Below are 26,875 nucleotides of genomic sequence, written 5' to 3'. Positions count from 1 at the left end.
GGGCGCCTGGGTGGTGCAGTCGTTAAGCGTCTGCCTTCGGCTCAGGGCGTGATCCCAGCGTTCCAGGATCAAGTCCCACATCGGGCTCCTCTGCTGGGAGCCTGCTTCTTCCTCTCCCACTCCCCTGCTGTGTTCCCTCTCTCGCTGGCTATCTCTCTGTCACATAAATAAATAAAATCTTTAAAAAAAAATTTGAAGAAGAGGGATTTCAAGTACAGGCCTGGCTGGGAACTATGAGCCCCACCCTTGGTGTGCACACAGAGCCACACACACCCATTCAGGATTTGTCACTTTCTGAGCGTAGAGGTCCTGGTTCTCTGCCTCTTGGTAGTTCGCAAACAGGAGCTCCAGCTGAGCTGGGGTGGGGAGGGGAGGTCCCCATCAGTCCTGGCACATCCCTGCCTTGTTCTCTGCTGGGACCCCCTCCGTCAGTGCAGTGATCATACCAAGCAAAGGCACCTGGAGCCAGGGTCTGCTGCTCAGCTGCCCTGCTCCCGTGGGCATGAGGGCTTCCTCCATAGCCCTGCTCACTCTTCCCCCAGACAACACCCACCAGCCCACCCACTCAGGGCTCCTCCGGGCACACCTATTGGCAACCACTTCCTTTAGCTCCATCCCATGCCCAGGTTTGGTGAAGGCAGACTCACCACCCCACCCCCCTCCCACCCTTCCAGTCCTGGCTGCTCTGAGGCTGAGCCTCTGCCTTTCCCCACTCTGCTCATTCACAGGTCCCACACACAGCACAGACCAAACCCCTTAGCAACCAGATGGAGCGAAAACCCCAAGGCAACTGATTTATCAGTTTCAACTCTTAACAGTTGTTTTCCTTTCCAAAGTGCCCATTGTGGGTGTCCAGGGTGTAAAATGAATCCCAGGAGGGTCCCTCCCTAAAGGAGCCATAAAAAGAGGACTGCTCCGGGGGTAGTCAGAGAGACGGGACTTGAGCAGAAGAGCGGCAGACTCCTTGCAGAGTGGTGGTGTGAGAAGGGCCAGGAATGAGCTTTTAACCAGCTGGCATGGTCAGCAGCCTGCCAGACAAGATCCAGACAGAGGCATTTGATTTGGTGCTAGCAATGTACTTTTAAATTAGTTGCAACGTTTGAAAGTTGGAAGGTTTCACATAACATAAAAGTCTGGATTTGTATTGGCTTTTCTGGAGAAATTAGAAAGCTGGTAACAGCCTATGTTCCTTCATGGCAACTCCTGAGACCTGAGTGCCTTTGGTTTCCAATCACTTAGCCTGGCCCCTGACCCTTGACTCAGAAGGTCAAGAAACCAAGCTTCCCTGAGGTCGGGACCAGCCTGACAAGTCTGAAGATCAGTCACGGATTTTGAGGGGCATGGGCAGTCTGGGAGCCCTCTAGAAATTGCGGGGATGAGTGTAAGAGCCAAGTGTTCAGGAGGGATTGAGTTCACAGAAGAGCAAAGACATCTAGGAAGGCCACTAGGGAAGTCCCTTTCTCATCCAGAAGGGCCCGATGGGGCCATCCTGACAGAGCCACTCCAAAGTGCCCAGGACCCACCATCACAGCGGGGAGCCAGCCACATGGGGAGCCCCACAACATGTCCAGAATGGTCTGAGAGGGCTTCCAGGGCCCCCAAGGTGAGAAGGACTTTGTAAGATTTCTGGAAATGTTCGTCTTTACCTGTTTCCATTTAGTGATTTACAGTAAATATCCTAAGCAAAAAGTGTCCCGTTAGTTTGTTTGGTGAGAGCAGGGGAGGAGGGCAGGCTTGGGAGACTAAGGGCTACTACATAGTCTCGAAGCAAAAGGGAATTCCCAAAGAGACAAAGAATTCAGATTTCGCAGCCTGCTAGAAGGAAGAAAGAGTCCTGGGACTGGGAAGTGATCCACAGAAACCCCCGTTGCTTCACAACACACCACAGAAGTTTTTAGATCAGTGGTGTGCTGGAGCCAGTTCTGACCAGCTTGCAGGAGCCAACCATGTACATCTTTTCCCCGCTTCACAGTCAGGGTCCGTGGCTTCATACGGGTAGCTTGAAATCAGCCACCATGGGAATATTTCCACCAGAGAAGTTGGCAAACTTCTGAGCTCTCCCCACCCCCAAGAGGCAGTTGTTAATTATTTACCCGCATACTACTGCTGGTTCTCCTGTGGACCACCTACCTGTCAGATCTGGCCCAGGATGTGCTTCTGGGCACAGGTTGTATCACAGTGAGAGAAACCCCCAGACTCCACATTCCCCTGTGGGTCCCAAACAGGAAGTGAACCAAGCAGGCAAACAGGCTAAATCAGAATCCAACAGGAGTTCTGAATTATAATGAACCTTCACTGATTTCCCTCTTTTTTTTTCTTTTTTTTTTTTTTAGTTTTATTTTAAATAATCTCTAAACCCAACATGGGGCTTGAACCCATGACCCTGAGATCAAGAATCACCTGTTCCTCCAACTGAGCCAGCCAGGCGCCTCATTCCCTTTTTTCTAATTGCTTCTCCAGAGCATACAGTTCTGGGGAGAAGCACTCTTTCCTCTGAGCTGAGTTTCCTTTGTTCTTTTTTTTTTTTCTTTTTTTTTTTTTTTTTTGANAGAGACAACCAGCGAGAGAGGGACCACAAGAACGGGGAGGGAGAGGAAGAAGCAGGTTCCTAGCGGAGAAGCCTGATGTGGGGCTCGATCCCAGGACTCTGGGATCACGCCCTGAGCCGAAGGCAGATGACCAACGACTGCGCCACCCAGGCGCCCCAGAGTTTTCTCTGTTCTGAGCTGAATTCACATAGAAGGGTTGGGGCCAAAGTTCATGTTGTAACAAAACCCATTCAAGGCACTAGCAAACACCCTTCTACCTCTCTGCATAGCTGATCTTCCAGCCCACGTCTGGAAAGGGCTCAGTCTTGCAGAGAGAACCCGCAGGTTACGTGGATGGCCTCAAACAATCTCCTCCCTGCACTGACTGCAGGGCCACACCCAAGCTTTTGCCATCAGCGTTGATGTTCTCTCAGATAGTTTTCTTTCTAATAGCCTTCCATCTGTCACACCCTTGACTCCATTGTACTATCTCCTATATCACAGACATCACCAGGTCTTTCTTTCTTTTCTCTCTTCTGGATTTCTTCCCTCTCAGCTGGGAAATGAAGGTGGATCTGCAGGGCTGCGGGGTCAGCTCCCTGCATTGCCCTGGGCCACCGCACCTGCCGAACCTCGGTAATCATTAACTCAAGGAAAATTAGTTGTTACACAAGAAAGGAGAGTTAACTATAGTACTTGGCCGGGCTGAGAACAAAACTTACGTCAGCATAATGATGTAAATATTTGAAATATTTAACCAAAAGTTGTGAAAGGACTAAAGTGGGAGGATGTCCATAGGAAAATTTTCTCGTGTTTCTCCTTTATAATTGCACAGCACTTCTGACCAGATGTGTGGTGTTTCTCAACACCAAGCAATTCTCTGCAACACCAGGTAGATGTTTTACAAGTCAATTCTTTATTTATTTATTTTTTTAAAAGATTTTATTTATTTATTTGACAGAGATAGCCAGCGAGAGAGGGAACACAAGCAGGGGGAGTGGGAGAGGAAGAAGCAGGCTCATAGCGGAGGAGCCTGATGTGGGGCTCGATCCCAGAACGCCGGGATCACGCCCTGAGCCGAAGGCAGACGCTTAACCGCTGTGCCACCCAGGCGCCCCCAATTCTTTTTTTAAAAAAATATTTAATTAATTTATTTATTTGGGGGGGGGAGAGAGAGTGGGGGGGGAGGCGAGGGGTAGATGGTGAGGGAGAGGAAGAGGGAAAGAATCCCAGTCAGACTCTGCTCTGAGCACAGAGCCCAACGCAGGGCTCAATCTCATGACCCTGAGATCGACCTGAGCCAAAGCCAAGAGTCGGATGCTCAACCAACTGAGCCACCCAGGTGCCCCTACAATTCAATTCTGACACTAACTGGAGTTAGGTGCAGACCCCATAGGTTAATGGCTTAGTCCTACAACACTGCCCCCCACTTCAGATGCCAATGGCAAGTGGCAGGTCCCTGGGTTCCTTACAATGTCTGTCTGACTTGGCTACAAATCAGAAGTTCCCATGCCCTTTTTCTTAGATTCAGTTGTTGGCTGGAACTGCTCACAGAACTCCAGGAAACACTATGTTTACTGGTTTGTTATATAATGAAGCATTTGTTAAAGGACACAGACGAACAGCCAGATGAAGAGATACATAAGATGCGGTCTGGGAGGGCCTTGAGCACAGGAACTGCTATTCTCACAGAGTTGGGGCGTACCAACCTGGAAGCTCTCCAAACCCCGTACTTTTGGTATTTGTATGGAGATTTTCACATAGGCATGATGGATCGTTAACTCAATCTCTAGCCCCTGTCCCCTTCTTGAATAGAGGGTGGGACATGCTGGGGAAGGTCATCAAGAAGACTGCTGACTGACCCATAAGTTGGACCCTGGCAATCAGAGTTCCTCTCCCCCACCCCCATCCTTGGAATGTGGGTTCCACTTGCCTTTCCTACTCCAAGAAGCTGCTCCAAGGACACAGCCTTGCGTAATGATGTGGTGTTGAGAAGCCCTGCATAGTACTACACGACTGAATCCAGTTAAGGCCCCTCTCTCCCTAAACCTAAAATGTTTCAGATTACACAGGGAAGTTCCCAACAGGGACAGCAGATTCCAAGCTTCTAATCCTGGTTTGGTCGTTCCGGTGACCAGTCCCCATCCTGAAGCTATCCAGGAGACTCATTATCCAGAGTTGCCTCATTAGAACAAGACACTTGTATCACCCAGAAAATTCCAAGGGATTTAGGAGCTGTGTTCAGAAACCAGAGGCAGGGAGGCGACGAAACGAACGACGTCGGAGTGGGTCCTGGAGCACCGCTACTGGGGTCTGGGGAGGACGATCGATCGTCCGGGCGATGGTGGCCTGCGCCGTCAGCAGTACAGGCGTCGAGGGAACGGAAGCTGTGCCTCCCGGAGCATTGTGGGCCACGGCTGGGGCGGGTCCGGGCTCTCGGCGCCTGCGCGCACCGCGCACTTTGGGAAACGGCCGGTGGCGGGCGTGTAGGGGCAATCTCAGTGCGGACAGGGAACCGGGCAGTGGGTTCTCGGGCCTTTTCTCACCCGGGTCTGGAGCCCTGGGGCGGGGCGGGACTGGGGTGCTGTGGGCTCTGCCGCGCTTCGGGGCTTCGGGCTCATGGGCGCGCCGTCCTTGCATCCTTGGTGCGCTCCTCCCTCCCCGGTCCATCCCTGATGTGTTTCCTTGGATCCAGTGGCAACAGTCGCCAGGAGTGCCGCCATGAGCTTTGAGAGACCGGAGTTCACACACACACACACACCCCCCCCCCGCCATCCTGGGTCCCTAACCCTCCTCTTTGCACTGCCCCTCCACGGGCCCCTTCGAAGCTTACAAAAATAACTACTTTCAACGGAACACTTTTGTGGACACATAAGGCTTCCTCCGCCACACTTAACCTCTCACCTGGCCCCAAACCTTCAGGCTTACTTAAGCCTTCCGGCTCCAGCGAGGCTAACCCTTTTCTGAACCACACTTCGCATTTGTGAGATGGATGGATAATGCCTCAGATTCTTTGTACCTAATGATAATGGACATTGGCACTTCCATTTACTAAGTACCTGTTTTCCCTTCTCCCTCCTACAACCACTTTTCGTGCCAAGGAAATTTTATAGCTCTGTCTGAGTGCAATTATGAAGGCTTCTACAGGCAAATTCCACCCCCCTTTCAACCCCTCCCCTCCCCCGATTTTCTCAGCAGAAGCTCTAGGGAAGAATTTCCTTGGTGCTTTATTTCACCAACTATTTTCCAAGTGCCTGCTGTGTGCCAAGCCCACCTTTAATGCCAAAGACCCAGATGAACAAATTGACTTCTTTCCATGAAATTAATGCTAGAGGGAGAAATTAATAGTTGTAGATAAAAGGTGGAAGGGTATATAGTACCACAGGAAAGAACAGATGAAGCTCTTGAAATTTCTGGGTGGGGGTGGGAGTGGGGGTCAGAAGTTTTAGAGAGGCCACAGCAGCCATCTAAGCTGGATCAGAGGGGGCATTTCCAAATGAAAGGGATGGAGAAAGGCAGCTTGACAGTGCTCACCCGGCCCATTGGTGGTGGTGGTGGGGTAGTAGAAGGACTCAGGTATGGGGTAAGGGCTGTGCAGTGTAATTGTTAAAAGTAGGGGTTCTAGAATGATTTGCTGTGAGGCTTCGGGCCTTTCTGAACCTGTCAAGTGCAGACATAGTACCTACCTCACATTCAAGATAATGCATATCAAGGCCTGAGCATCAAGGTTAGCACGAAGTATCATTTTTTGTTTTTTTTTTCTTAAAGATTTTATTTGACAAAGATAGAGACAGCCAGCGAGAGAGGGAACACAAGCAGGCGGAGTAGGAGAGGAAGAAGCAGGCTCAAAGCGGAAGAGCCTGATGTGGGGCTCGATCCCATAACGCCGGGATCACGCCCTGAGCCGAAGGCAGACGCTTAACCGCTGTGCCACCCAGGCACCCCACAAAGTATCATTTTTTGAATACCAGCTATCATGTGAAGGAAAACTGCGTTGAATGCCAGGATATTTAGATTTTCTCTGGGTAGTAAGGGGTCATACGGATTTTTAAGCAACAGAGGGTCTCCCAACCAAGTACCAACCAGGCCCGACCCTGCTTAGCTTCTGGAGATGAGGTGAGATCAGGTGCATTTATGGTAGAGGGTGTTGATCAGAAGTGCTTGGAAGGGACCCCGAGTCCCCAAGTCCAAAGTCACTATCGCAGTTGCTTCTCTCCCATTCCATCCAAATCTCCCTACCCTTAACACACAAGCATTTCAAGACCGTGTTTCTAAAAACCAGCCATTTATGTCTGTTTAGGTAAGTTACAGAAGGAGTAGGGTGGTGTATTTACAAGTTGGTTTGTCCAGATATACTATAACTTAGTGTCTGTATTTAATATTGACAACCAAAATTATATATAAATATCTTCCATCTATACACAGCAGGGTAGGAGTGTCCATGTCTTCTTGAGCAGTGAGTTCTCAGCCTCCCATGGCCCTCCTCTCATGGTGATCGTCTGGCCCTCAGTGCAAAGGAGACTAGAAGCTGGTAGCACAGTCTGGCCCTTCCCCTCTCCTCCCTGCACTCCAGCGCTCCCAACTGGTCTCACGCAAGGCAAAATTACTTTGAGTGGTCGGATAGGAAGAGATGGGTATGGGCGAACCCCAGTGGAGCCTGAACCTTAGGGTAGGGAGATCCAGGCCTCAGAAGAGAGTGGCCACAGCTACCTCTTGGGGTAGAAGCCTCATAGTTCATAGTTTGATTAGTGTGTCCTTGTCATAGGTACAGCCCTACAGATTAGCGTGGTGAAGAAGGCGAGTGTCTAGGCAGGGTTTGGGCCCCGGCCTTCAGGTACTGAGCCATTCAGGGTGAAGTCTGGGATGTAGATACGAGAGACCTGGCTAATAAAAAAAATAATAACAAAATCAGTAATAAAAAATTATATATAAAAAAAAAGAAACCAGGGGCAGAGACCAATATGTATATTTTCTGTTATTTCACAGAGAGTATTCGTCTTCTAGTCAGGCAATAAGAGACGCTGATCCCACTGGGGTATACAATCTGCAAGGGAAGTCGGGCTGTGCAAGGGTGATAACCCAGCTCCCACATGGCTCTTGGGCAATGAAATGAGGACTTCCTTTCTCAGGCTCAGCTACTGATTCTTCTTGGAATCCGGACAGCACCTGCAACCTTCCTGGGATCAGGTCCCTGTGGAGCCCCTCCTCCTCCCTACTCCGGGTTCCTCAGATCCCTCTACAGTCCTTTCTGTGATTCCTCTTTTCTCTCCCGTCTCCTCCTCGAGTCCCATCTTTTCCATCAAGTATCACATATGGAGACTGCAAGGAACAAGCGGATGTACCAGAGGAGGCCTGGGGCAAGCCAGAGGGCCTGATGCACAACCCCAGCTGGCCGCCGCTGCCAGGTTGCCCTACTTATCTGGACAGCCTTCACCTGCTTTGTGTGGAACTCCCTGCTTTTTAAAATGTTAGCAACTAATTCAAATACTTTTGGCTAGATCCAGAGACTGAATCAATCAAAAACCTGGTTTCCCTGTCCTTGAAGAAATTTCATTCAAATCATCACAGGACATGAGGAAAATAGTTATATTCCAGTCTTCTGGGGCAGCCAAATACAGAAAGTGGAACAAAACCTGTAAACTTCCCTATTAAATAAGTTTTGATTTTCCAGAAACTGCCAAAAATTACTACCACCACCACCATCACCACCATCATCATCATAATTCTACCTTTGCATGATTCTGACCTTCAGAGCATGCTTTTCTCCAGTGAATTAAAAACTAGGACTTCTAGTTGAAAACTGGCAGTTTTAACTCAATGGAAGAAATACCACCACCAAAAAAGCACACAACCTTGCAGACACTGGCTGAACATTCCTCCCCACTTTCCACTGAAAGCGGTCTCTCTTCCAGGCTTGCCAGGGACAAGGCCTCCACTGCCCAGCTCCGCATCTCACCCCCAGCACTCATCCCCCTCCCTGGGGTTCCCAAAGCACCTTTGCTAAGCTGCCTGTTCCCAAATGATTCGCCGTCTCTGCCTCTAAGACCTTCTCCTTCTCACCGGTATCCTCTCCAGGGGCCAGCAGGTGGAGGCCCCTCTGTGTGACCCCTTGTCTGGGATAAAAGAAGCTCTGGCCAGGGGCCGTGAATTGGTTTTCTGGGTGCCAGGACCATGCCAGAGGTCTGATGGGGTCTTGCTGCAGAGCACACGCCACAAGGCTCCACCAACAGACACACACACTCCAGCAACACTCTCCAACCAAGAGACAGACCTCTCTGATCTTTCTGGGAGTTTTCTGGGAGTCTTCTTGGATTGCCTCCCAAACACTCCAGGGCAGCTGTCCAAGTCCCCATGTACCGTATGCTACTTCTTTATACAGTTTTTTTCTCTTTAACAAATGTTTCTTTCTGGACTCAGGCCAGTCCTGTTAGGCGTACATGCCCAAGCACATCTGCTCCTCCCCAAGTGCGGGGTGGGGCTTGGGACCAGCTAAAGGCCCCAAACATCTGTGGGTATTGTGTCGAACCAGCCCAGCCTTGCACCTGCAGAGGCAGACCGCTGCTGAAAGCCGTGTGACAGAAAGGGACAGAGGCTTGTACTGCATCGGCAGAACCAAGGTACATCCAGAAAGTGCTCCCTTACTTTGCTGCTTTCTCAAGAGTCCGCCGGCAGTCCTACCAGCCCAACCTCAGAGCTCAGCCATGTTAAAGAGAGGCTTCCAGGTGGCGGGAAGACTTAGCCAGCACAGAGTCCTTCCTGGTGTCCCCCGGGTCCTGCCCAGACTCAACCTCACTTCAGCATTCGGATCCTCCACGGACTCCCTGGTGAGTAAGTTCCCAGCTCGGCCAGGTAGGCGCCCTTCTCTTGGGGGCCTAGGGCATAAGGAGCACCCCAAATTTCCTCTTCCCAGATGATGGCTGGGGCAAGTGGGCAGTGTTTTGGGGAGCTATTGGATTTGGCAAAGGGAAGGTGCTCTTGGGATATCAAGTAGCCCAGATCAAGGGGCCCCTGGCTGGCTTAGCTGGTTGGGCAGGTGACTCTGGATTTCAGGGTTGTGAGTTCGAGCCCCATGTTGGGCCTAAAGATAGGAAGGGAGAAAGGAAGAAAAATGAGGGAAGTGAGGGAAGAAGGAAGGCAAGAAGGAAGGGAGAAAGGGAAGGAAGGAAGGAAGGAAGGAAGGAAGGAAGGAAGGAAGGAAGGAAGGAAAAAGAAAAGAAAGAGGAGGGAGGGAGAGAGAAAGAGAGGAAGCAAGAAAGAGAAGAAGGAAGAAAGGAGGAAGGAAGGAAGGAAAGAAAAAGAAAGAAAGAAAGAAAGAAAGAAAGAAAGAAAGAAAGAAAGAAAGAAAAAGAAAGGAAGAAGAAGAAAGAAAGAAAAAGGAAAGAAAGAAAAAGAAAAAAGAAAGAAAAGAAGAGAAAGAGAGGAAGGAAGGGAGGGAGGAAGGAAGGAAGACCAAGGAGCCCAGATCCAAAACTAAGACCACCAGGACACTTGCGTCCTGGTCTGAATCTTGTGTGGCCACCAATGAGTCACTTTCCTCCTGTGAAACTCAGACCACTGGGACATGCCTAGATGGAGGACCCTGTGCGCGATTTGGCGAGCAGCCAGCCTTCTGCCCACAGTTGTGACTGATCCGTGAGTGTGTGATGCCACAGAGGGCTCACCTTTCCCAAAGATAATATCACACTTCTGCGGGCACCCAGAACATGTTTCAAAAGAGCCACCTTGCCCGGGCAGGTCCACAGCTGTAGACAGAGCTGGAATAGCCCCTGAGGTAAGGGGGTGGTAACAATGGCCCTCAATGACTGGGTAGACAGTGTCTCAGGACAGGCTCTAGTCTGACCATCAGTTCTCACATTCGCAAGCTTGGCAGCCTTGGCCATATTTCCTCAGTTTCCCCATCTGTACGTGGGGCTTAGACTAGCAGTTCTTAGCCTCAAAGAACAGCTCACAGGTTTTTAAACAGGACAGCTGTAAGGCACACCACAGAGCAGTATGCCTCTACTTGTCAGCCCCGGTTCCTTTTTTTTCCTTCCTTTGCTCTTTAGCGTCCTCTTGCCAGTCACCCACAGGTGTCCCCTAACCGTCTGCAAGCAAAACGGGCTGCTTCCTCTAAGTCAACACTGGTGGAAGGGCTTGAGGAGCCAAGAACCCAGGAGCAAACCACCTAGAGGTTCCACAGCCCAAGCAGCAGCCCCCGTCCCCCAGAAAGCTGTTTAATCTCCCTGATTTTTCCTGCGCAGGTCTCAAGATTCTGTCTGGAGAAGACAGGTTTGAAGGATTATGCGGTTCCCAATGCCAGCTGGTGTCCAGACATGCTGAGCCTGTATCACGAATTGCAGGAGAAGACCAAGACTGATGGCTGGGTCAAACTGCCCTCTTTCAAGTCCAACAGAGACCACATCCAGGGGCTGAAGCTCCCATTTGGGTTATCAGTGGCCTCAGGTAAGGCCTGGCCTGGAAGGGCCCATGGGCACATGTGCTCCCCATCCCCCAGGTGGGTTCAGCCAGTCCCCTCCTGTGCTGACTCTCATGGCCTCAGGAAGGAGATCCGCAAGCTCCCTTCCAGTTCTCAGTGGAAAGTTCTTTCTGTGTCTGACCTGCCTCTGATGCTGCAGCCCCAGGCCGGGAGAGGAGAAGGGAAAAGAATTCTGATCTCTGGTCCCCCTCCTCCCATCCAAGAGAACACAGCCCAGTGTTGGCCTTTGCTCCCAGCCAAGAGCCACCCCCTGAGCACAGCCCCTCAGCCCCCCGCTTCTGTCTTCTCACGGGGTGTTCTTCCCATACTGTCAAGCCTTATCCCAAGTCCTCCTCTCCACCCAGTGAAGGCCCTGGGGCCTGCCTCCCCCACTGCAGGCCTCGGCACACCATCCCTGCTCTACTGGGTCCACAGCCATTCTCCCCAAACACCCACCAGATCAGATGGGTAGAACTTTCCACCTTCATCTTTCCTCATGTGTGTGAATGCATGTGTGTGTGTGCGCACATGCACATGGCTCACACACGTCCCTGTTTTCTTGTCTCTCTCATTCATATGTGTGGCTTTCCTGCCCACTGATGAATGGGTGGTACAGTAGGCAGATGACCTTTGCGTTTATGCCACAAAGCAGGGTCACCAAAATATTTTTTTTCCAAAGTATTTGGAATCCATCAAAAAAGGATGCAGTTGTTGTAGTAGTTGTCTTGGGGGAAAAATCAGAACTTTGGTGGACTTTTCTGCACTTATTTTACTGTGGCCTTTTTAAAAGATTTTATTCTTAAGTCATCTCTACACCCAACATGGGGCACAAACTCACAACCCCAAGATCGGGAGGCACATGCTCTACCAACTGAGCCGGCCAGGCGCCCCAATTTTACTGTTTAGTACTGTTTTTATTTTGAATTATATGTGAATTACATGTTACATTTTTTATTTCCAGTGTTTAAGGTCTGTTGAAGTTTTGATCTGGCCATGAGCCTATCTCTACCCCTCAGCCAGGGAACTTCCTGAGTGTTTCTCCCACCAGACCGGGGGCTCCCTGACGAGAGGGCTGTGTCTCCGCTCTCAGATTGAACACTGCCTGACGGCAGAGCCCGGATGTCCTCTGGTTCTCTCCTGGACCCTGCACCTGAGGCAGGGCTCCACCCCTCGTGCTGAATGATGGGCCCTGCATCCCGGCTGGGCCCCATGCACTCCCGCACGCCCTTCTCCAGCTGCAACACTGCCCGTCTCTCCGTAGGCGAAAGGGACTGGCGTATCTTCACCAGGTGCGTCCAAGGGGAAGGACAAGGCTACGAGTATGTCATTTTTTTCCACCCATCCAAGAAGAAGTCCATCTGTCTTTTCCAACCTGGCCCCTACCTGGAGGGGGCCCCAGGGTAAGCCACAGGCAGGGCCTGGGTGGATGTCCTTGGCTGCTTCTTGGGCTCGGCTCAGCTGATGGATGAGCCACACACCAGGCCTCAGAGTCTATACCTCTCCCTAAGGAGCTGGGTGGGGGTGGTGGGCACTGGGCTCCTGTCTCAACACCAGGCCTGGAGGGACATTCTGGGTCATCTGGCCCAATCCCCATTGTGCAGATAAGGAGAGCCTCCTTATGGAGGTCTGAAGTTTTTCCAGTAAGAAGGTGGTCTTAGAGGCCACTTTGAGAAAGGTGTTGTGAACTTGGAAGAGGACAAGATCTGGAGCCAGGCTTTCAGTCCTGCTCTGCCTTGCTGGCCTTGGAACCCTAAGCAAGCAGTTTAACCTCTGGCCTTCAGCCTTCTTATCTGAAACCTGGGGCAACAATATCCAGCTGCCAGAATGACTGAAAGATACGAGATATGGGACTATATGTATGTACTCACAAATCATATGGCACAATATAGCTATCAGACACCATCTCTCCAGGCTTCGTGTTCTGCCCAGGGGCAAACGGAGGCACACAGAGGAAAGGTAGCACAGTAGCACACACAACCAAATCAGATCGGGTCTCTAACCCAGGATCTGGGACTCCAATCCATTGGCTCTCCATTATACTCTGCTGCCTTCAAACTTGGGATAGGCCCAGGAAGGAACTCACACTAGGCAAATTTCACAAGGGAAATCAAGCTGGCCTTGAGCCTCTTGCCGAAGGCCACTGGGCCACCAAATCCATGGTTGTCTGTCTTCTCCTCCATCCCTGTTCCTTCTTTAGACAGTCACTGAAGGCAATTGGTGGTGCCAGAGTTCCAAGAGGGAGAAAGAAGGGTGGGGAGCAGCTTTAGGGTCCCAAGGCCTGGGAGGGACTCAGCTGCGGTTAAATTCAGAGATCTTGATAGATGTCAGCACCTCCACAGGTCATGGATTCAGACTGCAGCCTTTGATCACCTTGGCCATCCCAAAGGCATCTTCCATGAGGACACTGATTTTCCAACTGATGCATCAGACACTGGAGGACTAGGTCAGAGCCTACACAGGTCAGGAATGCCCTTCATTCTGAAGAGGAAAACCCCAGAAGGCAAGGATGGGGGGTGAAGCGTAGCTGATTTTTGTTTAGGGGCTTATGGAAGTGGAACAGGAGAGTTAGAGGAGGACCATCCAACACTGAAGCCAGTGGGTTGAGGGGTTCAGAGAAGAGATTAATACTGAATAGAAAGAAATATCCAGTTCAGTCTGTCTACTGTGCAGGGAGAAAAAACAGTTCTTGCCTACTATGTTCTTCTCTCCTTTATTACTCACATCAGACACTTTACTTCTGATACTTCTCATCACCAAATGGGTGGAGGTTTTCCCAGGCCATTCTGTGACACCCACTGGCTGTCCTACAATTTAACTCCATTCTGACACCATCTGCCTGGAGACAGTTTCCGATCCCCCAGGGTACGGGCTCAGCCCACAAGACTGCCCCCACTTCAGACACCAATAGCAAGTAGCAGGTCCTCAGGTTCCCACAAGTTCTGTCTGACTTGGCTGTGTCGGGAAGCAAGAATTTCCTGTGCCCTTCAAGGTTCCTTCCAGCTGGACTAGGAATCAAATTGACATGTGACAGATTAACAGGAGAAAATCAAGTTTAGTAGTGTACATACAGGAAATCCACACGGACATGGAAATTCTGAAGACAGGCAAAATGAAGACTATATGTCATCCTGAACTAAGGAGCAGGGGGGCAGGGGTTTGGGACTTCGAAGGGAAGGACTGCACTTCACGGGGCAATAAGAGGAAAAGCAGATGCTTGGTAATTAGATGCTTGCCCTGCCATATAGATGGGTCGGTCACTCAGGTAAAGTTTGTCTCTGGTAATAAAATTTATTCTGGGAAAGACCCCCAATTTAAATTCTTCTATGTAGTGAAGGGAGGGGCAAAAGCTTCTCTTGACCCCACAGGGTCTCAATTGCCTTCAACTCAAAATAATATTCATGCCAAAGTGGCCCATCTTAGGGCAGCTTGCCTTGGCCCCTACAGTTACAAATCAGTGGTTCTCACAACCCCCTCCTCATGTTCAATTACTTTGCTAGAGAGGCTTCCAGAACTCAGGGAAACACTTATATTTAGCAGTTTATTAAAGGATATGATAAAGGATATAGAACAGCCAGATGAAGACATACATAAGGTGAGGTCTGGGAGTGTCCCAAGCACGCACGCAGGAGCTTCTGTCCCTGTGGGGTCAGAGTGCATCACCCTCCCACTGTGCCTGTGTTTGCCAGCCTGGAAGCTCTCTGAACTCCATGCCACTAGGATTTTATGGAGGCTTCCTCATGCAGGCATGATCCATCATATACTCAATTTCCAGCCCTTCTGCCTCTTCTGGAAGCTTCTAATCATGGCTTCGTCTTTCTGGGGACCAGTCCCCATCCAGGAGCCATCCAGGAGCCCGCCCAGAGTTACCTCAGTAGAACAAGACACTTCTGTCGCCCAGGAAGTTACAAGGGTTTCAACAGCGCTGTGCTGAATCCAGGGCAGAGACCAATGTATATTTTCTACCTTGTCACAAGTATCCACCCAGCCCGTAGGCAATGAAGAGGGATAGGTTGCTGGCTGGCTAAGAGCTGTCCTGCAAAATCCACATGCTTGCCAATGGGACTCCTGTCTGGCCAAGGAGGATAACAAGGGAAGAGCAGGTTTAGGGTTCTTTGGCACCAACTTCTTTTTCCCTCTTTCAAGCAATTTGTAAGTAGGGGGTTTTGTAAACATTACCCCATGTAATCTGATGAAATAGGAATTATTTTTATTCACAATTTATAGTGGAAAAACTTAGGCTCAGAAAAGCTTAGCAACTTAGCAGCTCAACAACCTAGCAACTTGATCAAGATCGAACAGGTAGTGAGAGGAGCATGGAGTCAAACCAGGGGAGTGTGGTTCCATGGCCCCCAGCTCTTTCCCCTCCTGGTGGTGGGAACAGGAGGGTAATCCACGCGGGCACAGCAGGGCAGCTGGCCTGGTCCATGGAGAATCATGCTTGTGAAGGTCAGAACATTGAATCCGTTTCATGTTATCTGTGGTCTAGATTTGGGCACCCATCTGTTTTCCCCAAACTAACCAACAGCGAAGTAGCTTTGGCGTGAAGGTCAGTTTATGACCTTCTCTCGCTCTAAGTAAAGCAGGTGTTTGCAGCATCCCGCCAAAGGGGGCCCTGGGCTTTCTGCAGGCAGCACCGCTCAGGAGATCATCCTGTTGGCACTATAGAGGGCACGAGTTACGGTTCACATTTACCTGCCTTGAAAACGTGGGCTCGGCACCAGCTGTAGTGACGGGTAGGGTGGGAGCTGGCCCAAGGCCATGCCTCAGAGCCCAAGCTGAGAAGCACAGGGGCTTTTCCATCCCTGTATGAGCACACCTTTCCCCATGATGGCAATTGCTGCCAGCAATTAGGTGATGAACCAGGAAAAAAAATGTTTTTCCATTAACTTTATCAGAAAAAAACAAAACACATTTTCCTGGTGAAATAAAATAATTATGTCAGGGAGTGCTCACACTGCTGAAGCAACGTGGGAGAAAAGCTGAAGTAACTCAGGCCAGTTTGATCAGCTGGCATCCTGCTCTGCTTCCTTTCCTCACCTGGAGAAAGGCAGAGGCACGGCGGTTCCAGGTCAGGACCGGGGCGGGTGGCAGGGAGGCTTGCAGCCCGGGCCTAGCTCCTGCCCTACCCCCAGGTTTGCACATGGAGGATCCCTGGCTGCCATGATGGATGAGACCTTCTCTAAAACTGCTTACCTGGCTGGAGAGGGACTGTTCACAGTAAGCCTCAACATCAGGTTCAAAAAGTAAGTATGCATCCTTGGGGTATTGGCCAAAGTCATTCCCTTTTTACCACTGAGGAGAGGCCATGCTCGGTGGTTGGGTGCGGGAGCCCTGTCTGCCGTTCGCCTTCCCCAGCCACTGTGCAGCTGTCCTGCACAGCCTCTGCCGTCAGACTCTGGAAATCTGCAAATGGGCCCTGAGCCTCGAGGCAGAATGGGATGAAGAGAAGGCTGGGGAAACAGAGGGCTGAAGGGATGGTGGCCAGGGAGTCATATGAGGGATGGGCTAAACCACCCCCTCTTCCAGCTTGATCCCTGTGGGCTCGCTGGCTGTACTGAACGTTGACGTGGAAAAGATCGAGGACCAGAAGCTTTACATGTCCTGCATTGCCCAGAGCAGGGACCAGCAGACAGTCTATGCCAAGTGCTCAGGTAAAGAGGTTCTCAGCCTCAGCCCCAGACTCTGTCCTGCCACCATCACCCACAGGACAAATGGAAGGAAGAATGCAGAGGATGCAGTCCCAAGCAGGGATCCAGCCTCTTAGAGTGGGGTTGGGCACCTGCTGTGGACTCCGATGAAGGAGAACCCGGCTAGGATTTTTTTCTAGGTATAAGTGGCCCAACCTCTTCCCCCAGGACAGGATCAGGCACCACGTAATGGGATGCAAGTGCTCAGAGCCCCCCATCCAGCTCCTGCCGTCTCTGCCCTCGCTCCTGCCACTCAGTGTGCCCTTCTCCTGCAGGTGTTTTCTTTCAGCTGCCGCTGGAAAAGGAATCACCCCAGTAACAGTCACTATGCCTTCCTGCTGCCTGCTCTGCCTATTTGGGACCCACTACAGAGCAAGGAGGGGTCCCCAGGAAGTGATTGGTGAGGTAAAGGAGAGGGTGCTTTCCTCTGAATAAACAGATTCCTGGCCTCATTCTCACACTCAGACCTTCTGTGGCAGGAAATCGGAATCCTGCCAGCACATCCCACACATGCCGTTTCCCATTCAGCACCAGGAGACCTGAGCAGCTGCAGGTGCCAGGCCCTGGGTGAGAAGCCAAGCACACAGTGAGGAAAGACTTTAAAGGGTGTAGCCCGATGAGGGGTGGCGTGTGACATAAAGTTTTGTTTTTTAGAAAAATGACACTGGTGACAGTAAAGGGAGGGTCAGCAAGCCTGGAGGTGGGGACCCTGGTTAGGAGACCCCTGCATGGCCCCAGCTAGACATAGTAAGGGCCTGACATGTTGAAGATGAAAGAGATGGAACACGTCACAAACAAAAGAGTGTGGGACTTTGCCCCCAATTATATTTTGTGGATTTGTGAAGAGTCATCCAGGGTGACGCCAAGTTTCTGGCCTAGGAATTGCAGGTGGCATTACCCGGAGTGCAGAGGAGCAGTTTTGAGGTGGGGGTGGATAATTAGCTAAGTTTCCCACCCATTGAGCTTGAAGGGCCCGTGGTACTTGAGTCACTTGGAGCACCAGCAGGAACTTGGACTTGTGGTCTGGAGCTCGAGACTGATGACCAACTGACTTGGTCTGTGAGTCACCAATAGAAAAACGGACATGGAACCACTGGGAGTGAAGAATACAGAGTGAAAGGAGGGGAAGGGGAAAAAACGAAGGATAGGGATAGGGTCAAAGATAGAACTTCCAGTTGCACTAAGGCTTAAAGTTGGGGCAAAGGACAAAAAGCCACTAGAGACGAGGATAGGACAGGAATGACTATTTGGAAGAGGGAGAGGTCAGCTGTGTCAAGTGCTAAAGAGAAGGCAAGACAGATGAGGACTAAAAACAGGCCTTTGCCTTCGGCGATGAGGAAGGCAGGGGTCTTCTTTACCAGGTAGGAGCAAAATCCAGGTTATGGTGAATGAAAAAAATGGATGGGAATGACAAAGTGAGTCTAGATGATTCTTTCTAGGAATGTTGTTGTTATTGATGATGTTATTTAAGGAAAGAGGGTTGACTATATTTATAAATTGCTTTGGAAGGAGCCAGCAGGGAGAGGCTGAAACTCTAGGAGGGAGAGAGCTGTCATCCAACGGAACAGCTCTCTGGTCTTAGAGACGGATCAGAAGTACGCGCAGGGACAGTGCCGGTGACTCTGCCAGTGAACGAGGCAGGCGTGGAAGGGCGAGTGCACAGTGGGACGGGAGGCTGAGGGCGCTCAGGCCGGAGGACTTCAGCAACCTCAGTGAGATAGGAGGCAAGGCCCCCAGTGGGGAGAGAGGTCTGGAAGAAGGGCGGTGATTGCGATAGGCCACCGTGGGGGTCAGGTACACGTGGGCCGAGGCATGCAGAAGGCCCGGCTGCCGGTGGAGAACGGGAGTCTGGAGTGCGCCGACCTGGGGTGAGGGGAAGGCATGAGCCAGCTGGCAAGACTGCAGGACAGCGGCCAGTAAGTCAGGCAAGGAAACAGTGGTAAAGGAGAAAAAACAACATGTGTGCTGGCCCATTTTTAAGGAGGATCTGACATGAAGGAGAAGAATACCGACTGGAGGAGGCAGTTGTCATCCTGGAGCCGCCGGAGCCGCTGGAGCCGCCTCTGAACCTACAAAGCAGTGGGAAACTGAGCAGCTCCTCAGGGCCAGGCGGGCTGCCATCAAAACGAAGCGGGTGCCGGCGATGCCCAGGAGGAGCTCAGGGACCTGAGAGGTTTTACCGAAGAATGAGAACTCCAAGGGGCACATCACAGAGGATTTTATTATTAGGTGTGGTTAAGCCAGATACTGAGATAGGTAACCCTTATATCTCCGAAGTATAACCCATATTTTAAATAGAACGGACATAAAGCCCAGTTGTTGCTGTCTGGGAGTCAACCAGAAATCTGGCTGACAACGCCTCTGCCGTCTTTACCACATGACTTCCCAAATCATCCTGGATGTTGACATCCAGTTGCCAGATGAGAGAGGAGAGGATCACAAGGGAGGAGGTGTTAGGGGACCAAGGCTCAAAGTATTTCCATTGACCAGATCTTAGTCACGAGGCCCCACTAAACAACAAAAGGAGGTTGGTTGGAAAATATGGTCTAACTATATGTTGGGGAAGAAAGGGAAAAGGGTTTGGTGACTAGCTGGCAACCACTGTCTCCGTTTGAGAGGAGGGTGGGCAGAGGAAGGAAGAGTCTATATCCAAACCCTTATCCTGGAAAGTGAAGAATTCAAGTTCAGGCCTAGGCTGAGGTTCCAGGAGCCGGGGCCGCCATCCTGGCACTTCTAACAGAAACAGGCACAGGGTGGAAATCTACAGAGGTGGGAAGCTCTCAGGAAAGACCCCACAGCAGGGCTGGGAATGTCAGGCTTGACTGAATAAGGCCAGGAGGGCAGGCAGGGATATTGGTAAGGGAAATAAAGTCATCACCTGCTGGAACACTTCTCTAGGCTCTAGGACTTAATAAATGCTTCTCCTCTCCAGGAGGTCAAGTATGACAGCTTTCTAGGCAGAAAAGGGGAGTTGCTGCCTCCACACTTAAAAAAAATTCATCTGGAATGCAACTACTGTAAAGGTAGATGGACTGGAATCCAGGCAAATGTGGCAGCTTATTCTGCTTAAAGGAGAGGATAGGGGTGCCTGGGTGGCTCAGTCAGTTATGGGTCTGCCTTCGGCTCAGGTCGTGATCCCAAGGTCCTGGGATCGAGTCCCACATTGGGCTCCCTGCTCAGCGGGGAGCCTGCTTCTCCCTCTCCTGCTCCCCCTGCTTGTGCGCTCTCTCTCTCTCTCTGTCAAATAAATCAATCAATCTAAAAAAAAAAAAAAAAGCAGAGGATATGTTTTCTCCAGGTGCCTGAGTCAAGTGCCAAGAGAACCAAAGAGTGAATAATGCAATTTTAAGAACAACCAGTTCAAGAAAGCAGGAGATATTGATAGCTCATACCAGCTCTTACAGAAAGGGCCCCAAGGCCTTCCTGGAACTACAGAGCTAGGTCATTTGTCAAAGGTCTTAGGTAAGGAGCCAGAGCTGTAAGACACAGTATATCACCAACCCCATCACCTGCCAGTGCCCGCCCACAGTGGGCACTGTAGCAACTTATGCTGCCTGAGGCCATGCTCAAGGCCACAGGACAGCTTAGCAAGACCCAAAAGCCCAGGGAGTCTATAGCAGTTGCCTGCCTACTTGGAGGAAAGTCCTGTCCCTTGCCTTCCTCTTCATCAGGCTTGAACCCAGGTGACTTCTGTAACGCCCAGTCCTCCAGGTGTCCCTCTACAATGGCACCAGCAGGAAGAAGGCGATCAGGGCCCTGGGTCACATGTGATGTTCTGCAGGAGTGACCGTGATGGTGCTGGAAGAGGTGAGCAAGCAGCACTCTGGGCCTCACTGGAGGGAGCAGTTCTGCTCCAATCCAAAGACCTCTAGGGTTCAAGGAAAAAACGATGCTCTTTGACATAGAAGATCTGGCTTCTAGCCTCAACTCTGCTCTTGTTTGGCACATCATTGCTTTCTGGGTCTGTTCCCTGCTCTATCAAAATGAAAGGATGGGTGATGTGACGTCTAAGTTCCTCCCAGGTCTGATTTCTTGTTCTCATTAAGTCAACTTGTGGTTACTCTGTGTGCCAGTCATTTGATTGATGGTTCTCAGATCCCTATTCCTCCCACACTCTGCCTTAGATTGTGCAGGGCCAGTGACTGCAACCTACATTTCCCAGGTTCCTTTGTCACCTGTCCTTGAGAGGCTCAGCTGACAGATTGGAAGGTGGGAAGTAGCAAGAAGTTAGGGTAGTTCTCCCCTTCTCTTTGCTTTGAAAGGCAACTCAAATTGTGGCTGTGTCTCCACGCTTCCAGATCCTGCTAGACCATTTCACCAACCCATCGGCTCTTTCAATACCTTGTAACAAGTTTCCTGTGTCAAACTCCCTCTGTGGAACTGTCCAGCAGGAGCTGTTTTCCACACCAGACCCTGACTGACGCAGCCAGGCTGTGGATTATCTATACTCAGTTCTCAGTCCCACCGCCGTGCACCCTAGGTGGTGCGCGCTCTTGTATGTGCCCTTGATTTTATCCACCAAGAGAAGGAAATGGAAAGAGAGGGAGCCAGAAAGTGAACTGTCAACGACTGAGCACAGTCCTAAACCAAATCTCTGCCCATTTTCCCCCTACATCTGTACGAGTGAACACAGCTGGAGAAAAATCTCCCAAGCATGCTGTTTGGTCTCAGCATAAAGTCATGGCGGCTATCCTAAAGGCAAGCCTGCAATACTGCCCAGCAGCCACCTTGTGCTTCCCTAGAGCATTCACTCCCGACCTCCTGGGTGACTGTTCCTTTCCTGGTCCTCTCTACTCAAACCCTAGAGTCACCTCCTCCAACCACTATCACTCCCAGCTGGTAACCTTGCATCCTGCTTCATGAGCAGTTAGAACCACTCAGAGGGAACAAGTCCCCACCACCCATTCCTCCACCCTCTACTTCTACTCAGTTATTCTACCTTCCCTCCAATAACTGGGTGAACTGTCCACACAGCAGGCAAAGGACAACCCCCAGATTGATTTATCATGTCCAACACCTATTCTTTGTGTCTACTCCGGAATAATGCTGCATTAATCCTCTTTTGTCTCTTCTGCATTACCAGTTCTCCCCTTTCTATGAAACCTTTCCCATCAGCATACAAACATATCATTATTTCTGTGATTTAAATTTTTCTCTCTTGGGGCACCTGGGTGGCTCAGTTGGTTAAGCGTCTGCCTCTAGCTCAGGTCAGGATCCCGGGGTCCTGGGATTGAGTCTCCCATCAGGCTCCCTGCACAGCAGGGAATCTGCTTCTCCCTCCCCTCTGACCCTCCTCCTGCTCATTCTCTCTCTCTCTCTCTCTCTCTCTTTCAAATGAATACATTTTTAAAAAATTTCTTGGGGCACCTGGGTGGCTCAGTCAGTTTAGCGTCTGCCTTCGGCTCAGGTCATGATCCCAGGGTCCTGGGATTGAATCCTGCATCGAGCTCCTTGCTCAGTGGGGAGCCTGCTTCTCCCTCTGCCTGCCTCTCCCCGTTTGTGTTCTTTCTGGTAGATAAATAAATAAAATCTTTAAAAAAATAAAAAATAAATAATAATAAAAATTTTTCTCGATTCCACTTCCCACTTTGGCCACTGCCCCACTTCCCCCTGCTCTTTCAGCAAATTCTTCAAGGGAGGTATTTTGTTTTGTTTTTTCTCTCTCTCTTTCCCCTAACCTTTCTGCAGCCCACTTCCACCAAGCTTTGCTTCCACTGCTGCACCGAAACTGCTCTTGGCAGAGTCACTGATGGCTTTGCATTGCTAAATCCAATGATCAATTCTCAGTCCTCACCTTACTGGATCTTGCCACGGCATCTGGCAGAGCTGGTTCTCCTTCCCTCCCCTCTGACTGTTGGTGTGCCCAGTGCCTGGGTGGCTCAGTCGGTTAAGTGTCTGCCTTCAGCTCAGGTCATTATGTGAGGGTCCTGGGATTGAGCCCCTCATTGGGCTCCCTGCTCCTTGGGGAGTCTGCTTCTCCCTCTTGAGCCTTGAGCCCAGGATCCTTACTCTTTTCTACCCATACTTCATCAAGGCTCTTGACTTTAAAGTCCATCTTCATTTCTCTTGTGCCCGCACTTACATTTCCAGTCTGGACCTTTCCTCTGAGCTCCAGGTTCATACATGCAACTGCTTACTCAGTGTCTCCATTTAGATGTCTGGCAGGCAAGTCAAACTTCATAGATCCAAAACTGAGCTCCTAATCTTTCCTCTTCTCAGCAAACAGTAACTCCATTCTTCCAGTTGCTCAGGCCAAAAACCTTGGATCATTCTTTCTCTTTAGACAGAGAGGATCCATTTATTGACTTGATCTTCAAAATGGATCTAGAAACTGACTACTACAACCCTGATCTATGCCCCAATCATCTTGTGCAAAGATTATTTCAATAATCTGGTTTCTCTATTTATGCCCTTATCCCCTTCATTTTGTTCTCAACATAGTCACCAGAGCAACCCTTTTAATACATGGCAAGTCATATCACTCCTTAGCTCCAGTAAAAGCTAAAACTGTCACAGTGGCTACAAGTCCCGACAGCATCTGGCCCTGTTACGCCTCTGATTCCATCTCCCCTTCACTCCCTCTGTTCCAGCTGTGCAGACCAGTTTGCCTCCTTGAACACTCCAGGCATGCTTGATGATTCCTTCTGCCTAGAATGTTTTCCCTCAGAAAACCTTCCTCTCTCCAAGTCATTACTGAAATGTTTCCTTCTCAAGGTGGCCATTGTGGACTACCCCATTTAAAATTGAGCGCTCCTCCATGATCCTTCCCTACTTTATTTTCTTCCCAACACTGATTTCCTTCTCATAAACTGTACATTTTTTACTAATTTTTTTTGTGTCTATTATCTTTCTTCCTCTGCTAAAGTATCAACTTCACCTATCTGTTTTCTCACTGCTATAGCCTCCAGTCCAGCACAGTGCTTGGCACATGTAGATAGCCTGCAACTGAATGAATGAACGAAGCCACAGAATCAAACTTCCCTGAATTCTACCCTACTTTTTTTTTAAAGATTTTATTTATTTGACAGAGAGAGATACAGCGAGAGAGGGAACACAAGCAGGCGGAGTGGGAGAGGGAGAAGCAGGCTTCCCGCTGAGCAGGGAGCCCGATGCGGGGCTCGATCCCAGGACCCTGGGACCATGACCTGAGCCGAAGGCAGAAGCTTAACGACTGAGCCACCCAGGCACCGCTCTACCCTACTTCTGGACTTCTTACTATAGAAGCCAAAAATGTCTTGTTGTCAAGTCAGATTGAGTTGGGGTTTCTGTTTTCTTGTGCTTTTAGCAGAAGTGAGCTGAACTGATGCCCATATGTTATCTCATTTAATCCTCACCAACTCTGAGAGTCAGGTATGTTTTTCTCCCTCTTCCAGATGGGAAAGGTGAACCCCAGAGAGATTAAGTTATGTGCCAGAGATCACACAGCTGGTAAACCCATCTGACTGATGCCAAAGCCTTGAGTTCTTGGCTGCAGCACTCCACACAGACCACGCTCCCCAGGGCTGCGCTGGGTCAGCGCATGAGCCTGGAGGGTTTGAGGTCACTAGGGAGCTCCACAAAAGAAACACATGCTCTTTCAAAACTCTCAAGTAGCAGATGTCAAAATAACCATCTTGTTTCCTGCATCTTGTTGTCGTTCGCACGTTCATTGTCTGTCTCTCCCCTTAGCCTGCTCCCCGTTCTGTGCATCCCCAGCACTAGCACAGTGAATGGATGAGTAAATTGACTTGAGGTATAATTTTGCTTCATGTCATTAACTCATTCAACAAATCTTGATTGAGCACCTGTCTTGTGCTAAGCACTGTCTTCATGATGCTTACAGTCTAATAAGACATTAAATAAATAATCACAAAAATCACAGAGAAAAAAAACCCAAACCTGTGACCAATGCCAGAAAGGAAAAGTATGGGGTGCTGTGAAAGTATACAACAGAAGCCCCTAATTTAGATGGGAGGCTGTCAGTGAGGGCCACCAGATCTGAAGGGTGAAAGCGGGGAGTCATCCTAGGAGAGGAAACGGCCTATGCAAAGATCCTAAGGAGGAAATGAGTCTGATGCCTTTGAGAGATTGAGGGCCAGGGGCACAGTTGAGGGTCTCATCTTGCCAGCGGTGGCCTGTGCTTCCTAGGATCTGCCTGCAGGGGAGGGGAAGGGAGGAGAGGCACCCTCCATGTTTACAGTTTCACAGCCTTCTGCCAAAGACAAGGAGCACAGGCCAGCTGGAGCTTGACCCACGGATAGAAGCAGCTCTGTCCTCAGTCTTTATGTCCAGAAATCTGGATCCTGGTCACTTTTCCTTGAGCCAGTGTAGTTCAGAGAACTAGTCACTGCAAGTCACTCTGTTGAGAGCTATAGTGATGGCTCCAGAACTGGCCAATGGGGGCCAAAGCAGGATTCCAGCAAGGAGGGCTTTGAAGAACATGCAGTTTGTGTGACCATGGCTATGGGTTTCACCTAGCAGGGCTACAGTGGGGCCCCTGCAGCCCAGATGGATGGAGGCCACTGCCCACTGATGACTTCCTTCTTCCCTACAGCCCTCCTAGGGGGCCAGCAGAGGAGGCTGGAACCGGGACTGGCTTGCTGCTAGAAACCTGGAGGAAGGAGTTAAGAAGGCCGGGCTGATGACCGTGGAGACAGAGCTCTGTTTATCCAGGAAAAGAGGTCGTACGTAGGCAACGGAGGCCCCTGCCAGCTCCTCCCAGAAGGACTGGGCTGGGGGAGCGGGCTGGAGAGGAAGCTGATCCCCTCCGGGCTCTGAACACCTGCCAGCCAGAGGCCAGGAACCAACGGCAGCTCACAGGTGAGGCCTGCACTCCGGGCATCTGACCGAGAGGGCCGTGGGCTCGGACTCCCAGGCGGACGGTCGGAACTTCGCGGTCCCGCGGGTGGGGCCCCGGGTGCGGTGAGCGAGTGGCGGCAGGGCCTCTAGGGGTGGCTGTGAATCAATACCGCCTTTGTGCTCAGTGGTTTCCTAGGGAGAGAAGGAGTAGAGAGTGGGAGTGGCGGCCCAAAGGCCGGTCCCGCCCCCGAAGACTCAGGATGCGGTGGGGCAGGGAGGCTGGAGCAGGACAGCCAGGGCTTGGGGAGGAGGGTAGTCTGTGACCCCCGAGAGGTGCGTCTCCTTGGACCGGCCCCGGGTGGTGTGCAGCAAGTCTGCTTCTGGCCTGGAGCCTCTCAGAGAGGAGAGGGAGGAGCAAGAGGAGGCAGGTGGGGCTAGGGCCCAAGGATGGTTCAGTCTGGAGAGGCTTCTTCAAGGCAGCCGGAGAGGCTCCAGAGGAGACCTTGGAGCAGAGTCTGAGCTCGGGATGGGCGAGGGAGGAGGGGATAAGTCTACCTAGGGCCTCCGTGTCTCTTCGGGGGAGCAGGGTGTACCAGCAGGGTTCGGGGTCTGTGTCCGTGTTTGTGACTATAGACCTTCTGATAACTTGAGAACGTTCCTCCATTCTAATAGTAGCCTAGAGTTCCGGTGAGTGTGTGGGGACTTTTAACTCTCCAGTGATGAGCACCTTTAGCACTAATGGCAGAGTCTGAGATCTCGGATGTCTAAGGCCTGCCTCTGAAAATGTGACTGTCCAAGCCGTCCATTTCTCTCCAGGCCCCCAGGCTGCACCGCCCCCTTGTTTTTCCTGCTCGGATAGGGGCCCGTGCGCCCGGGGCGAAGTGCGCTGTGGTGGACCAACCCATCACCCACCTCCCGCCCTCTTCTCTCCTCCACAGACCTCCACCGGGAACGCTGAATCTGCACCCTCTAGATCTCGCGGAATTCGGATTTTCCCCACCCCCACCCCACTGCATGTGGCTTTTGGAGAAAGCGGGCTACAGGCTGGGGCCCCCGGAGTCCAGGCGCCGCTGGGCGCCGTCCAGCCTGCTCCCTAAGCGCCGAGCCCCGGGCCCGCCCGCGCGCGCCTGTCCCAACGTGCTCACTCCTGATCGCATCCCGCAGTTCTGCATTCCGCCTCGGCTCCCGGACGCCAGCGGCGCCGAGCCCCCGGCCGGGCGCAGCCTCCCCGCGGCCTGTTCGCTGCCGCACCTGGCAGGCCGCGAAGGCTGGGCCTTCCTGCCCGAGAGCCCGCACACGCGCCGGCGCGAGTCCCTGTTCCATCCGCCGCCCGTCGCCGCCGCCGCCGGGGGGCTTTCCCCAGCGCACGCCCGGCTGCACGTCTCCGCCCCGGACCTGCGCCTCTGCCGGGCCCCCGACAGCGACAA

At 51.3% G+C, this 26,875-nt stretch overlaps 2 protein-coding genes across 3 annotated transcripts in view; both read left to right on the top strand.

Moving 5' to 3' along the window:
- The first annotated feature begins 7,569 nt into the window (after positions 1 to 7,569).
- On the top strand, positions 7,570 to 17,122 carry THEM5 (thioesterase superfamily member 5). 2 transcript variants are annotated; one of them, XM_002919352.4, is made up of 6 exons: positions 8,934 to 9,352; positions 10,769 to 10,970; positions 12,245 to 12,383; positions 16,116 to 16,226; positions 16,510 to 16,634; positions 16,946 to 17,116. In XM_002919352.4, the coding sequence occupies exons 1-6, from the start codon at positions 8,966 to 8,968 to the stop codon at positions 16,987 to 16,989; spliced, it is 1,008 nt and encodes a 335-aa protein (XP_002919398.2). In that variant the 5' UTR covers positions 8,934 to 8,965; the 3' UTR covers positions 16,990 to 17,116. The 2 variants fall into 2 exon arrangements, with proteins under 2 accessions (XP_019655289.1, XP_002919398.2); XM_019799730.2 differs by lacking the exon at positions 16,510 to 16,634 and having other exon boundaries at positions 7,570 to 9,352; positions 16,946 to 17,122.
- Positions 17,123 to 19,896: 2,774 nt separating this feature from the next.
- The window catches only part of C2CD4D (C2 calcium dependent domain containing 4D), an 8,588-nt gene continuing 1,609 nt past the window's right edge, over positions 19,897 to 26,875 (top strand). Inside the window, exons 1-3 of the mRNA XM_034641884.1 lie at positions 19,897 to 20,477; positions 25,204 to 25,469; positions 26,387 to 26,875. Of these exons, the coding sequence (XP_034497775.1) occupies positions 26,463 to 26,875 (413 nt within the window). The 5' untranslated portion in view covers positions 19,897 to 20,477; positions 25,204 to 25,469; positions 26,387 to 26,462. The remainder of the gene's footprint in view (positions 20,478 to 25,203; positions 25,470 to 26,386) is intronic.

The sequence above is a fragment of the Ailuropoda melanoleuca genome, chromosome 2 (genome assembly GCF_002007445.2).
Source record: "Ailuropoda melanoleuca isolate Jingjing chromosome 2, ASM200744v2, whole genome shotgun sequence".
Taxonomy (NCBI): Eukaryota; Metazoa; Chordata; class Mammalia; order Carnivora; family Ursidae; genus Ailuropoda; species Ailuropoda melanoleuca.
This window is presented reverse-complemented; position numbering and strand designations above follow the sequence as displayed.